The 14,527-nt window shown below is 26.2% G+C and overlaps 2 protein-coding genes across 2 annotated transcripts; both read right to left on the bottom strand.

The window, feature by feature from the left end:
- Positions 1-411: 411 nt before the first annotated feature.
- Cpr49Ah (cuticular protein 49Ah) lies at positions 412-5,467 on the bottom strand. Its single transcript, XM_088204038.1, has 4 exons — positions 5,327-5,467; positions 2,026-2,330; positions 721-976; positions 412-653 (listed from the first exon to the last, which is right to left on the bottom strand). Exons 1-4 carry the CDS (start codon positions 5,336-5,338, stop codon positions 552-554), a joined length of 675 nt encoding a protein of 224 aa, XP_088060164.1. The 5' UTR covers positions 5,339-5,467; the 3' UTR covers positions 412-551.
- A 7,620-nt stretch (positions 5,468-13,087) lies between these two features.
- LOC148237782 (endocuticle structural glycoprotein SgAbd-2-like) lies at positions 13,088-14,527 on the bottom strand. Its single transcript, XM_088204049.1, has 3 exons — positions 14,291-14,527; positions 13,544-13,717; positions 13,088-13,480 (listed from the first exon to the last, which is right to left on the bottom strand). The coding sequence occupies exons 1-3, from the start codon at positions 14,443-14,445 to the stop codon at positions 13,282-13,284; spliced, it is 528 nt and encodes a 175-aa protein (XP_088060175.1). The 5' UTR covers positions 14,446-14,527; the 3' UTR covers positions 13,088-13,281.

Raw genomic sequence — 14,527 nt, 5'->3', positions numbered from 1 at the left:
CTTTAATAACAGCTTTTATCTATTTTACTTTATTAAATTATAAGGTTTTTCATAAAATATTTAATTAGTGTTGGTAATAAAATATCAGATATTTTTTATTCAATAAAAAATATATATTTGGTTATATGTATATTATATAAATATTGAAATAAAAAAACTTTAGTTTTTTTAATAGTTTATTTTCCTACTATCAAGTTTCATCATAATCATGAGAAAATACATATTTACATTAGATAAGAAAAACAGAATTTATAAAGAAATAGTGATAGTTTAAGTCAATTAATATAATTGACAAAATAAAGTAACACACGATAGATAAAGTAAAAAATGTTTTGAGAAAATACTAGTCAACAATATAAATGAAAATTGAAGAGAAAAACAAGAAAATCACAATGTAGATGGATAATAATATATTACAATGGCGAGTTTATTTCTTATTAAATAATTAATATTATTATTAATAGTACTTATTTTAATGGCAACATTAATGTCACGATTCTTAATATCAAAAAATGTAATGTTTTCACATAGAATAAGGTTTAATTGCTGTATTATTGTTGATAGTATTGTCCCGTATAATCGAAAGCTGCTCTATCGGCCTGTTTTTTGGCAAAGCCTTCTGGATCATTTTTTGCTTCCAAAGCAGAACGTTCCTGGAATTAAAAATAATAATTGTTAAAAAATATGTTTTATTTTTAGTATTTAATTTGATATATGTACCTGATTGGCTTTGATTCCGGCGTAGATTAAATCTAATCCCTTTTGGATTTCAGGAGATACAGGTGGAGGTGTTGGAATATGATCTCCTTGTGCTCTGAATCCAAATTCATCAGCAGTGTAAATTACGTTGATGAGAACTCCTTCCGGAGATGTATAAGAGTATGAACCATGCTGTACCAAAGCCTCCCTGTCGGATTCGCCTACGTTCTTGAGGAAACCAGTTTCTTCGGCGATTATGTTGTTGCCAGTTTCATAACTGTATCATAAGGTTAATTATTATTTAATGTCAATGCTAATAGAAATCAATGTCAATGAATAGTTATTAATAAAGATGTTTTACTATAAAAATATATAATAATGACTATGTTTTATGATGTTAAATATTAAAATAATTTCTGTAATATACGCGTATTTTTAATATATGAATAGTATTTTGTAGATTATCAATAGTCATTGCTATGATTGTTTTAAAAAATAAAATATAAATGTAGAGGTTCATTATATATTATCTTTTTATAAATTTCCTATGTATTATATCATATGTTTAAAATAGAACTGCAATTTCCCAACATAAGTTTAAAACGTATCAATTATAACTGTTTGTTTATAATTGATTGATAAATTATATGGAATATAATTTTAATATTTAATCATATACAAAATTATCATTTGCTAATAATTTTAATTTAAAAATATTTATAATATTTATTTATAAATCAATTGTAGATGAAATTAGAGAATGGCTGTAGATAAAATAATTTTTATTAATATATTTAATTAAATGAGTTTTATTAAATTATAAAAATAGCTCAATCTTAATTACAATATTTATTTTTTTATTGATATTTTAAGCTTATTGTAATATTGTTTTATAGATTTGCTTGCTTTATTTTAAAAATAAGATCATCAAGTATGCTATTAGAATCAACTAATATCTAATCATATGCATATTTCATATGTGGATTAGTTCAACGTGTGTTTGTTTATTATATAACTATTATAGGTGTCGATTCGTCAAGCTGTCTCGTGACCCACGCGTGTGTCATAATTTATGACATTTAGATTCGCCTGAATATGACATAATCGACACAAAAAAGTGAAAATGATTATTACGTGTGCGTTTTTTACTCATCTCCACTTCTTATTTAACCCGTTTATGTAGATTGCCGTCACACGAAAGTTTATAATCTTCGGCTAGAAAGCTATTTAGCATATGTGACCAAACAGCGCATTGTCATCGACGTCAAGCGATAATTATTGATAAAGCGAAAAAATTTACATCACTAAAAGTGAGTGAAAACTTACGCCGTTTTGTAACTTCCGTCTGTCTCCTGCTCTTTGTCGAACTTAATGATGGGTATCCAAGTTGTCGTTTCCGAAGAATTCCTCGGCCTGTACTCTTGGGCGTGCTGTTGAGCAGCGTTTGGTCTGAAGTCTTGTTGTTGACTAAAATCTGCTACTTGAATCGGCTGCCTGAAGTCTGCGTCTGAAGGTTGGTACTGTTGATCGTACTGTTGCTTCTGTTGCTGTTGTGGTTGCTGTTGCTGCTGTTGTCTTTGCCTCTGTGGCAAAGCATTGCAAGCAACCACCAAAAACACTGTAGCAATGATCTGGAATATAGATAAAATTATAAGTTGAGTGCTGATTTTGTAATACATTTTTAAGTATACATATACTTTCAAATCATAAAAGCACTATAAAAAAAATCAATTTTGTTTTGACAGCTTGTGAAAAAATAAGTAAATAAAAATGCGTTAATGAATCGCTAATTGTGGCTTATTTGTACAACTTTTTATTGAAGGCGATGAATAGACGATAAATTGGGTTATTTTATAGTGTATTTTAAAATATATTTTTAGGTTTATATTTAGATCATTATTAAAATTACAACAATATATAATTGAATCAATAACATATATTTATTCATAAAAAAAAATATTTGCGATATATATTTAATACATATAAAGTGTGGCTTTTAAAACAAGAAATATTTGCAGCTTTTAATATATTCAATAATGATGATAGTTGCTGCAAATTTATTTTATTTAATAGCGAAAATAATGGATGAAAAAACGATCCAGATATCTAGTTTATTTTATGTTCTCTAAATCGGATTAATTGGCGAATCATAAACTAATCCTTAAGGTTTGTTCTACTAAATATTTAAGAGATTCGAAAACTGTGCAATCAAACGTGTTTTAAAAAATACAATCCTGTCTGGCACATTTAAAGCGAGAATGTATTATGCCTTTGCCATAATAAGAGCAGTCGCTTAATGTGACAGGAATGCTTCTTTTGTTGATAATTTCATGTTGCAATGTCACGAGCAAAGTATTTTAAGCACAGTAAGATTTAAAGTATTTAACAAATAAACAAGAATATATAATATATGTTAAAAGAAATATTTTACTCTAAATTTCTAATTTTAAACAAGACTTCAAATGCCATTATGATTGATGTATTCATAGAAGTATTTGTTTTAAAGGAGGTGTGTTGTTTTAAAGGCAGATTATCGACCGGCTGTTGAATGTAGGTTATTGGGTGAAGTGAGCCGGTAAGGTGAATGCGCTCAGAGATGACTCTGAGATGAAGTAATATCTCTTGGCAATACATAACGACGCCGAATCTCGAACGCAGACAAAATCGAAAGTTGCCGGCGGTCATATGAATGAAATGATCCAAGAGTCAATGATCTTATGCGAGACATCGATCTATGATAAGGCATAATGTTTTGTGTTTCGTATAATGAAACTATAAAGTCACTTGCTTTCACTGATGATGATTTAGATTACATTTTTAAGTATATGGATCATATAATATTTAGGCTATAAAAATGCGAATTAAAAAAATCTTAATATAGACTCGAGACATTTAAATAAAAATTAGCTGATAATAAAACAACTTTCCATTTATTATTATAAGCTATTAGTTTGTTAAAAAAAATACATATGACATTGTTTTTAACTTGTATTCTTAAAAAAAATCATGTATCACATTAAAATTCTTATATACATATATTTTATAAAAATCATAAAAAAACAGTTCGTTGAATGTAATTTTTAGATAAAAATAAGAATATAAGTTTCAAACGAATATGTTAAGAATAATATTAGCATAACATGATTTGATTTAGATTATGTGATATTCGACTATTACTATGTGACAAATTCACAAATAATTAAATTTACATATAAAGTTCAGTAATTATTATTATTATACGCGTGAGTATTTTTAAAATTGATATAAAATTTTTAAGCATGTGTAAGTCGTATGATCTTGGGAGAAGGTTTATATTGCAAATCCTGATCTCAGGGTCGTGGGAAAAACAAGTTTTAAAAATGAAAGAATATTCTAGAATAATATTTTAGGCTTTATAACAACAAGTTAATATGTATGTACGTGTAACCTTATATTTAGAATTTTATTTAATAATCATTTCTATATTATAAAATCAAGTAATATTTATATTTTTAAAATATTCAATATTGATTGGCCTCATTCATATATGTTTAAAATATATTCGCAAATACAGTCCCATGACTATTTTCATTAATTGCGCTTCGTTGCATCATTGTCTAGAAAGTAATTGCAATGTATTTACCTTTTCCTTAATGACGCAAAAAGGTATTGCACACATATTATATCCGCGAGATTAGCATTTGAAGCACGCCTTTGTAATTATTTAAAACGTCTTTGCGCAATAAAGCTCATCTCCCACGCATTGTTTTCATCACCTTTTCAACTAGAGAAAAATTGACGAGAAAAAAACCGAAGCGAACATTTTTTTTATTTTTAGGCTGACCTGTACCTTTTTAACTCGTTTATTTATTGCAAATTTCCTATATATGTTTATTACATAACATATATGGCCCATTCAAAGTTCATCGTATCAAGCTTTGAGCAACTGACCTTTAGGGTGATGTAAGAATGAGAAATTGCCATAAATATCGGTTCGATATAAAAAAACATATCATCAATAACATATATACAAAAATAGTAGTACTAATTAATTAAATATCATTTCTGTATTTAAAGTATTATTGAATCTAAAAACTGATTAATTCTCATATAACATTTATATATAATAATAGACATTTTTATGTTTTCTATACACTTTTTTAAATTTAGAAATATCTTTCAATCAATAAAGTGAACATTTAAAAGTAGCTCGAAATAAGAAAAACCATTTGATTTATTAAAATAAATACAAGTATATTTATTTTAAATACATGTAAAGATAATCTATTTTGCGTGTCTCGTATATTTTATAAAGTAATTTGATCTACCTGGAATATATTATAATTTTTAATTTATTATAAATCCAAATATATCTTTGTATGAATATATATTTATTTTTTATTAGAACGTTCAAAATATAGCATATTTTAAAGCACTATAATTTTAACGCAGGTATACATTTAATAGAATAGATCTGTCTTAAAAGATAAGCTTTAAGCTAAACTTTTAAAAATATCAGTAATTAGTTCAGCTCTTAAGAGTCTAAGGAAAGCTTTATTATATTGAATTAATTAGCAATTGAATCGAAAACGACCGTGAATGCATTTAAGTGTCACGGTCATTAAATTATTAATTCACCAACACTCACCAGGAACTTCATCTTGTCACTCGCGCTGGTAACACTGACTGTTTAATTAGATCGAGACCGGAAGTAGGCACAAGTCTGCTCCGTTATATGCTATCCGTGTGAAAGGCGAATGTGTATTGCTTTCTTTGGGCATAAACAACCCACTTTATATAACCCCACCCCGACCGAGTTCGCCCGTCGCCTTACCGCGCGTCGAAATCTCTATGCAGCAACAACTTTCGGTCGAGAGCGGCACTTGAAACTGTTTGCTTCTAGCCTACGTTAGCTTATTCACAATCTTGATTCGATTGGGGAATTGCAGCTCAGATCTAATATAACACAAGCGCCAGTGATCTTGCGGCAAAACAGACTGGATCACGTTCTTAATAAGATGGCACACGGACGATCAAGAAAGTATATTGCGTAATTACGATAAAAAGTTTATTTGATTTTATCGTGACATAATACGTTATTGTATTGCACACAATAGGATACTAATGTTCAAATGTATGCTGTTCTTTTACATACATATATCGCCAAGGATTTCGTAAACGTGGCAAAAATAAAATAATTTGATGATAATTACTGACACATCTAGGTTTTTTTTATTATATATATATATATATATTTAGTAATATTATTTATAGACAGTTGTATGTTATCTGAGTATTACATTACAATCAAAAGTGCTTTAAATAATTGGTTAATTCCGTAAAAATAAAACGTGGAATAACAATATACAGTTTTAACAATAATACGTAATTATTATTCTCACCAAAATTAAAATCGTTTAATTTAAAAAAATATATTGACAACCTTGACTTTTAAACTACTTCTACCATAATGTATCATATTATTAAATTTATTACTTACGTTTATAAGAATATGTTATTATTTTACTTAAAATAATTATAAATAAATAGAGACTAAGTATTGAAATATGTATATAAATAAAAATATATGCTAGTTATTTCCAGCAATTTATTATATAATTAAAGATTATTTATTCAAATAATCTTTAATTAATATTGCCGATAACTGGTTAATAAAAAAATAAGTTATTTAAAGTTCTTTTTATGGATAAAGCATTGAGGAAAAATCTACAACAAAATGTTTTTTTATGTAAACCTAATTGATTTAAGAGATTTTCACTATTTTAGTCATTGGGTACATAACGTATATATGTTAAATCAATTTTATAATATATTAAATTACTTAAATAGTTTGATTTTAGCACGACAGTGATTTAGTATATGAAAATCATTATATTAGGTATACTTATCCTTGATTGAAACCATTTTTTTTACGTTTTTTAAATTAAATTAGCTAGTTATATACAAAATTTTATTGTACTAAACTTACGCTGACTTACTAGTTCGCATGGTCTACAACATACTACAGTTAAAATCCCTTGAAAAATATTTTATTAAAATTAATCAAGATATAACAGAAACTATATTATTTACCAAAAGTAGACAACCCTTTCCTACACCCATTAAAAGTAAACAAGGGCGTAATATTGAATGGAGAGAGATCGTTCAATACCTAGGTATACACCTGGACTCCAGACTTAAATTCTGTATAAATATAACTGAAATCCGGTCAAAAGGGCTCGCCACCATTGCGACTCTAAAATCAATATTTAATAATAAAAGAGCGCGCTTACAATAAAAAATAAAATCCTAGTCTATAGACAATTCATCAGATCTGTTTTAACTTACACTTAGTATTAGTAATTTTAATAAGCTTCAAGTATTACAAAATAAAGCTATAAAAATAATTTGTAACACACCGTTTTATACTAGCATTATAAAACTCTACACTAGATATTTAATTCCTACTATTAAATAATATTGTTATTATCAAAGTAAAAATACTAAAAATCTCACGAGATCATGCAAAACCATTAATCTCAAAAATCTGTGATTACGACAAAAGAAAACTTAAATTAAAATACAAACATAAAATTCCTAAGCACATTTTGCTTTGATACAGTTAACCCATTGCAATGTCATTAGTTTCGTGGTACAGGGTTAGGTTTATTAAATTTTGTATGTGTTATATTTTATATATTGTATATTTTTATACAATTTTTTTCCTTAATTTTTTTTTCTTTTTTTATGTTATTGTATAACTTAACCGATTTTAAACAATGTAAATGTTTATGAATTAGTATTGTGCATTTAATGTGTATGTATACAATTGCACCTATGTCTATTTTTGAAATTATCTTTTATACATACATATATAAAAAAATTGTATCTAAATTGCATTCTGAAAATATATATAAAAAATGTACTGAACTGTAAACTATAAAAGTATATTAAACATAACATAATTGTTTGGTAATAAATATCTAGAGACATCTTACAAAAGTATAAGATGTATTTTTAATAAAAATAGCTAAAAAAAATACATTAACATTTTTCTATATAAAAAAAAAAGTAAAAATGTGCTTAAATTATTATTTTCAGATGCTTACTGGTCATATAAATTAAGATTATAGAAGAATAAATAAAAATAATTATTCGAAGCGGCAGTGGAAAATAACTTGAGGTGGATTTTCACGAAACAAACAACATGTAACGAAAAATACCTGTCTTTATTGACTTTGCATATTGATATAGGCATAAAGGTAGAACGAATTCTAGTTTCGAACTATCATCGTATCATTTGCTGATACTAGTAAAATTGCAAAAAAAAAAGTTCACAAACAACATTCCTAATTCAGAATTTATATAATTATAAAAATTATTTCAAAGTAAACTTATGCCAAATTATCAAATTAAACATCCCCTTCAAAAGCAATGAAAAAAGAGAACAAGCAGTCAAAAAATTACCATTGACAATTCAAACTGCATTTTGGAAAGCTTAACCCAATGTAAGTACAAAATAAAAGAGAAGAGATGACCCTGTAATATTAACAAAAAATAGCAGAAAAACGTAAGCTACGCAAAAAGTTACTAATTGGTTTAAAAGATTAAGAAGCTGCAAAACTAAATTCAATTAAGCCGTAAAATAATTGAAGGCTCTATTAAACAACTTAAAAAATGATTATATTAAGAATTACTTGAAGAACTTGTCGGCCTTGAAAACTACCAATTACACGTTGTGGAAAGCCACGAAAAAGCTCAAGCAATTTATAAAATACTCGCAGCTAATCAGAAACAAGTGATAAAGAAAATGTTGATACCTTTGAAGTTTACTTGAAGGAGGTATTTACACATAAAGCATATCAGATAAAAGCACACCATTAAGCGAATGCAATAATTAAGAGACTTAAACTTAAGAAAATAAAAACAAATATTATTAATAGACTTAAATCCAAAAATGCGTTGATTTGACTTATTATCAGGAAAATTATAATAAGAATTATCGGAAAAAGCAATGAAAATTATCACAATTATATTTAACACCATATTAAGGCAATATTGTCTTTTAGGAATATTTTCCTTCTTCTTTGAAAGTAGCAGATATAATAATAATACAAAAACCAGTAAATTATTATAAACAATTAAATTATTAGTTTTATACAAATAAATTAGTTTTTGTATAAATAAATATATAGAGACGCGTCTAATAGGATGTTCTATTTACATTCCAATATCGTAATATAAATAATAAAAAAATACTTACTGAAACACTAAAAACTTTCACATAATAAGAGTTTATATTAATATCTGAAAAAAAATTTTTTATTAAAATTTTAATAATCAATTAATAAAAACAAATATTCGAATAAATATTTGCTTATAAATTTAAGCTATTTTTAGTTATTTTTCAGAACACAAGCAAAAGCTTTGTTACTATTTCAAATCAAGGTTTCTAAAGGATAGATTTAAAAAAAATTATATCAAAAAACTCCCAATATAATATATTAGGACAAATTAATTCTATTATAATCAATGAATTAGTATAATCAATGATTCAGCATTTTTAATCAATTGTGAGTGTATGGTAATAAAAGTGTTCGTATCGTTGTTTTATGAGGATTAATTTAACAGTGTTAATTTAATTTTTATAATTACTTAATTTAAGTGAATACAATTGTATGTTATATAATGTTTAAAATATTACATGTATGGTACTGAATTTTATGATTTTAAATGCTAACTATAGAACTAGCAACTTTCACGTAAGTTAATAGTTATAAATTTGTTGATGAGAGTATATAATAATATCTACAAACGGCTAAATGTGTGTATCTTTTAATGTTACGTGCAACTTTGTAAACATTGCTAAATAGTTTTAAATATATTACTTTTATAATTAATCATATCTAAAATAAAATAAGTACATAAACATTATAAGTAATTGCAACATACTTAAATAATCGCTTTGATGAGAAATTTTATTCTTACGCCAATTTCTCGTGTAAAAATGATATAAAAGTTGCGTATTTATTAAATTTATTTGATTATCGCTGGTGCTTCGAAAAAAACATAAAAATTAAAATGTTGTCAGTTGAGTTAGCTTAGTTATTTATTTATTTGATATTTGTATGATGCAGTTTTAAAAAGTAGTTTAAATTTGATTACAAGTTAATTTGTTGCCTAAGTTACATTTACATTACATTACTATTATTATTCGTATACTGTCGTGTATAAAAAAAATTTTTCGTGACATTCAAATCGTTTCTCATCAATTGAAATTACATGGTATTTTCTAGCAAGAATTTGATTCATAGGAGCGTTTATTTATTTCTTTGTAACTCAAACTCTCTCCCATTATCTTTTATAAAAAGCTAGTAAAAACTGCATCGAAAGCTTCGTTTAAATCGACTCGAAAGTCAATTTTGACGTTTCGAAACCGATGAGATCGAATTAATTCCGTATCGATCCGACACCTTTGTACGCAGCGAGACGATCCAGAGACATCTTGGATATCTTTCGTCACCGATAGAATTATGGTGGTCCGCTTTCGAAACTACGTATTCATTTACATACGCGTGTGTTGAAGATGTGATATAATCCATTGTGATGCTGTGTGCTACCTGGCATGCACTTGAAGAAAATGCACTTCCGACACAATACGCTCATTATCTATCTAAAGCTAAATAAAGTACCATTTTGATTCATGATTTGCGACAATGAAGTTGTGCAACTACCGGCATTGTATCGAATTGTTATATTATTAAATTATTGTATTATAAATCAGTTGAGTAATAAAAATATATTTAAAGAAATAATTGCTATGCCTACTATCACTAGAAGATAAGTCATTATTTATAGTTTATGTTATGTATTCATTATGAAATTATATTGAAGCATGACAGGAGTTAGCCCAATGCGTCACAACAAGGTAAACAAAATTATCACCTATAAGCAAGTAGTAAGACAAATGAGGGACATATGTTTTATTAATAATATACTATTATTACAGCTAACAATAAGATGTGACTTTTTGTAGATTAACAATTTAATATGATTGATTTTTCTGTATCTCATGAATTAATATCGTTAACAATAATTTAAATATAATTGAGCTGGGTCGCGCGTAAAAGTACTCAATAATATAAAATAATATATAACGATAATTTAATATTAATAAAATAAATGTCACTGATAGAGTTTGATTTCAGTCTGGTGTCTAGCTACTTACTTTGTGGTTGTTCATTGTGTTTACCCTGTTGTAACGCATTGGGCTGACGCATGCATCAGATTTCAAACATATTTTTATTAGGTTATAAATTAATTCGAATATTTAAAGACTTGTTTTAATTGGCTTATCAATTTTGACCAGTAATTATATTAAGTGCTCAGAAGTTTCAATAAATTGTTAAACAGTGTTGTTGTGCGTTATTTTATACGTTATAAATTGCTTAGTAAAAATTGATTATAAACTATTCTTTAAAAATACTACAATATTTTTATATGAATCAAAAAATCAAATATTACTAATTGGTTTAAAAGATTAAGAAGCTGCAAAACTAAATTCAATTAAGCCGTAAAATAATTGAAGGCTCTATTAAACAACTTAAAAAATGATTATATTAAGAACAAGCATAATTTATAAATTTTAGTAAAACTTGGCAATACATTTTTTACGAACAAATTAAATAAATAAAAAAATTGCTTATTTTTACAAAAAATATATTATTACTTAACTTATTTGTAAAATTATTTATTGTTTTATTTGTAATGGGTGGCTCATCAATAAGTTTTTTCTAAACAACTAAATTTTTTTTTCCAAATTGCGCACTTACTTTTAATAATTGGTAATGAAATAAATCGTTTTAATAGACTTTTTTATTTACACAGTTAGTTGTTTTTAAAAAGTTACTGTACATTTAAAAATAAAAATTTACTGTTTATAATACCGTGCTGACCATTTAATTTGTTGCCATATCCAAGCCTAATAAAAATATATTTTTAAATGCAAGTATTTTATTTTAATAGCTATTTACACAATAAAACATTAAAATCCTGTATTTTTATTTTTATTTATCATAATCTTTTAATTTTTGTATTTTTATTATAGTAGAGTATATCTGTTTTATTAAAAATATTAACACATAAATTGAAAAAAATAAGAATAATTAAAAATAGAAGGTTCTAATAAAATTAATATATTATGTAGAATGTTACTTATTGGAATGAGAAATATTTAAAAATTAGCTCATTCATGTAAAAAATATACATTACATATTAGAAGGTAAATAAATAGGTATAAATTAAATAAAATAAAAAATTTATTATATCTACAATATAAATTGGATATAAAATATTAATAAACTTATCGAATGACTAATATTATATTTTTATTAATTAAAAATGTCGCATCTTTTAGATCATATTATTACATATTATTACAGAGTGTTTTTTTATTAACGTTAATCATCTTTTTATCATTACTGTGTTTTAACATCATTGTTTTCTTGTACTCTACCACGTTATTAACAAATAAATAAATTTTAGACATATTTTATAATATCATTATGTCATTCGTAAATCGATTTTTTAATTTTAATTACTATTTTGAATTTATGCATATTAACATTTTAAGTATGAAAAAAAAATATTAGCTAAATAATTATTTAGAAAAAAGCACAAAATTAAATATTTTTTATTGAAATTTTCCGGAAATTTACAAAAAAGTGGTTTTAATAGGTAAGTAAATAATTATAATTAGCAACGTATTTAATGTTTCCGCACATGAATTAAATTAATTATTTAAACGCATTATTGATGAACTATTCATAAACTTTCATGCAATATATAATCAAATTAATTATGCATACAAATTCCTCTTGTAAATAGGAGAAATTTACAATTTGTACAATACATCCAATGCAATGATTTATTATTATTGATGAATAATTTTATCAAAAAAAAAACTATTACATAAATTACTGCAATGGCTTACATGTCCTTATGTGACCGTATGTTGTAATCTAAAATTTCAGCGACTCAAAGAACAAAAATAGTGAAAATTGTTGAGTAACAAATTTCATGCACTCTCTCTCCGGGAAAATTGAGCGTTTCACATTTTTTGCAGCACAAAGAGGCGGCCGTGCGCGATTTGAATAAAAAAGAGAGAAAAAAACAAATATTTATAAATATTAATAAGTCGATTTTGTTATTCGTGAAGAGTATTGTCGAGTTATGAAGACGACCATTGTCTGTTTTGTTGTGACATCATACGCCGTCATTGTAAGAGTACTTTATAGCCATAAGTAAAAAATAACACACGTTGCTTGAAAATCGCTAATTAATTCATCAAATCCGTTTTTCATATCAATTGCGTAAAAGAGTTTTATTATTTTATTAATAAAAAAAAATGTTTTGTATATATATAAAAAATATTTTTATTCGACACACAATGGCACAATTAATATATAATGACTCACATTTCATACAAGACTTAACATAAAGCATAACCGTGTCTTATCAATCTCGTGTTAAATATAATAATGTATTATACATGTTAAACTTATAATTAGGGGCAGTGGTAATGTTTATTCAAATGTTGTATCATCATTGCTCGATGTCGATGCTGGGTGCCTGCTCTTCCCTTAATGGCACACTGACTGGAGATAAATTCGAAGATTGACCAACTGGTATCGTTTCGATGTTTCTGGTTGCTGCGATCAAGTTAGCTATGGCATCTGGAATTGGAGGAGGTGTAGGGAGATGATCACCGATCGGTTGGAAGCCATTCTCATCAGCAATATATCTACATTTAAAAAAATAAGATTGAGTATTTAACATATAAATTTATTTATTGAATATAAAATACCTGAGAGTGATTGTGGAGCCATCGGGAGCAATGTACGAATAAGATCCTTCTTGGACATGAACTTCCAAATTGTCTGGAGCGTCCTTTAAATCTGCATTTTCAGCTGTCCTTCTGAATGGAATTATTTTATTGTAGCTCGATTCTTCGACTTTGATTCCATTTCCGGATTCGTAGCTAAAATTAAATAAAGTTGTATAATTTAAAGCAATTATTCTTTAGACAAGTTACATTAATGCGGAAATTTTGCGGCACAAACGTTTGCGAATATAGTCTTGAAAAGAAAACGTCGCATAGAAAGGCTTTTCTTATTGACAAAAAATATTACTGTTTCTTTGTATCTTTATGTTCGAAATAGAGTAAATTTGTCACGTATGCGATTTTTTAAGAGTAGAGCCAAAATACATATGTATTTTTAAATGAGCTCATTTTTAATAAATGTCATAAAATATTTAAATACTCATTAATAATAATCTTTATAAAATATTTATATACTAATTGTTTATTGCTCTAATATTATTAATATAATAAATAAATTAAAATATAAAACAATAATATATGTCTTATATCATATATAAAACGTCTTATATAAAAATTAGACACTTTAATCGCATGTGTTATTTATAAAATTGTAGTGATTAAAAATCAAGATTGTAACATTTGTGTGAGCTTTTTAATTTTTCTTAATGAGTTTAATATTTTTATATATATAATTTATATATTTTTTTCTGAATATGTATATCTATTTACCTAAATTTGTATCCACCCTTATCGTCAAAGTCCTCCGATTGGGAAATGATTGGAACAGGAGTCTGTTGTTCCGCAGCAGACCTGACCAATTCCTGGGGAGCCGCAGAGCAAAGGACAAGTCCGTAGCACAAGAACAAGAATCCTGAAAACCACATTGTCGCAATTGAACCGTGTGTCACAAGTACAGCGGTATGAATGAATGTATGTTCAGCGATGGCACTTTGATGACAACTTGAG

The sequence above is a fragment of the Plectrocnemia conspersa genome, unplaced genomic scaffold (genome assembly GCF_051122295.1).
Source record: "Plectrocnemia conspersa isolate PC_06_02 unplaced genomic scaffold, ASM5112229v1 ptg000002l, whole genome shotgun sequence".
NCBI lineage: Eukaryota > Metazoa > Arthropoda > Insecta > Trichoptera > Polycentropodidae > Plectrocnemia > Plectrocnemia conspersa.
The sequence above is the reverse complement of the archived record's forward strand: the minus strand, read 5'-3'. Positions and strand labels throughout refer to the sequence as shown.